Here is a 627-nt window from a genome sequence, read left to right on the forward strand (position 1 = left end):
CGTAATGCCTCACAAAGTATATTTGGGTAAAGTTTTCAACGATATGGCTGTTGTGTTTCGGGCTTTATATTTTATCTAATCAATTTTATCGATTATCTCATCTTTGTGTACCTTATTTTTCTATTCTATGTTTTATCGTATATCGATTTGTCTAACAGTTTGTGAGATCTAGCGGAACGTTTTTTGTAAATGTATAAAAGGGGATTTTGCTTGTACAGTTTTTCATTCCTTTCGTATTGGCAAGCGGGGTAAAAATAACATTTAAATAAACCCTCCAAACCCTTCAAATTACAAAGAGGATGTTTTATTTATGATACCCCGAAAAGGAACATCTTTATTTAAATGTTAGTAAGAAATAATAATGCCAAAGCCAACGCCAACTAAAGTGATGCGATCGCCGCCAGCCACTAGGGCTTCTGGGAGCGCTACAGTGTCTCCATCGGATACCGGCGAATCTTCTACAGAATATTTGACTCGTATGTACGAAAAGAGGTTAGCGGCTATGATGGCGGAATTTAAGAAGCAAATGCATGCAATGCAGAACCTTTTCGTCATCAATAATCAGCAACTTCAAACCAGTGTACAGCGACGTTTCTGCTGCAAAGTGAAAGGGATCATGCACCACAT

The 627-nt window shown here is 37.8% G+C and overlaps 1 protein-coding gene across 1 annotated transcript in view; it reads left to right on the plus strand.

Moving 5' to 3' along the window:
* Positions 1-361: 361 nt before the first annotated feature.
* LOC118733594 (protein abrupt-like) overlaps positions 362-627 on the plus strand; it is a 30,396-nt gene continuing 30,130 nt past the window's right edge. The window contains exon 1 of the mRNA XM_036463054.1: positions 362-580. Within this exon, the coding sequence (XP_036318947.1) occupies positions 362-580 (219 nt within the window). The remainder of the gene's footprint in view (positions 581-627) is intronic.

This window comes from Rhagoletis pomonella, unplaced genomic scaffold, assembly GCF_013731165.1.
Source record: "Rhagoletis pomonella isolate Grant_MI unplaced genomic scaffold, Rhpom_1.0 Rhpom_scaffold_00001, whole genome shotgun sequence".
Classification (NCBI taxonomy): domain Eukaryota; kingdom Metazoa; phylum Arthropoda; class Insecta; order Diptera; family Tephritidae; genus Rhagoletis; species Rhagoletis pomonella.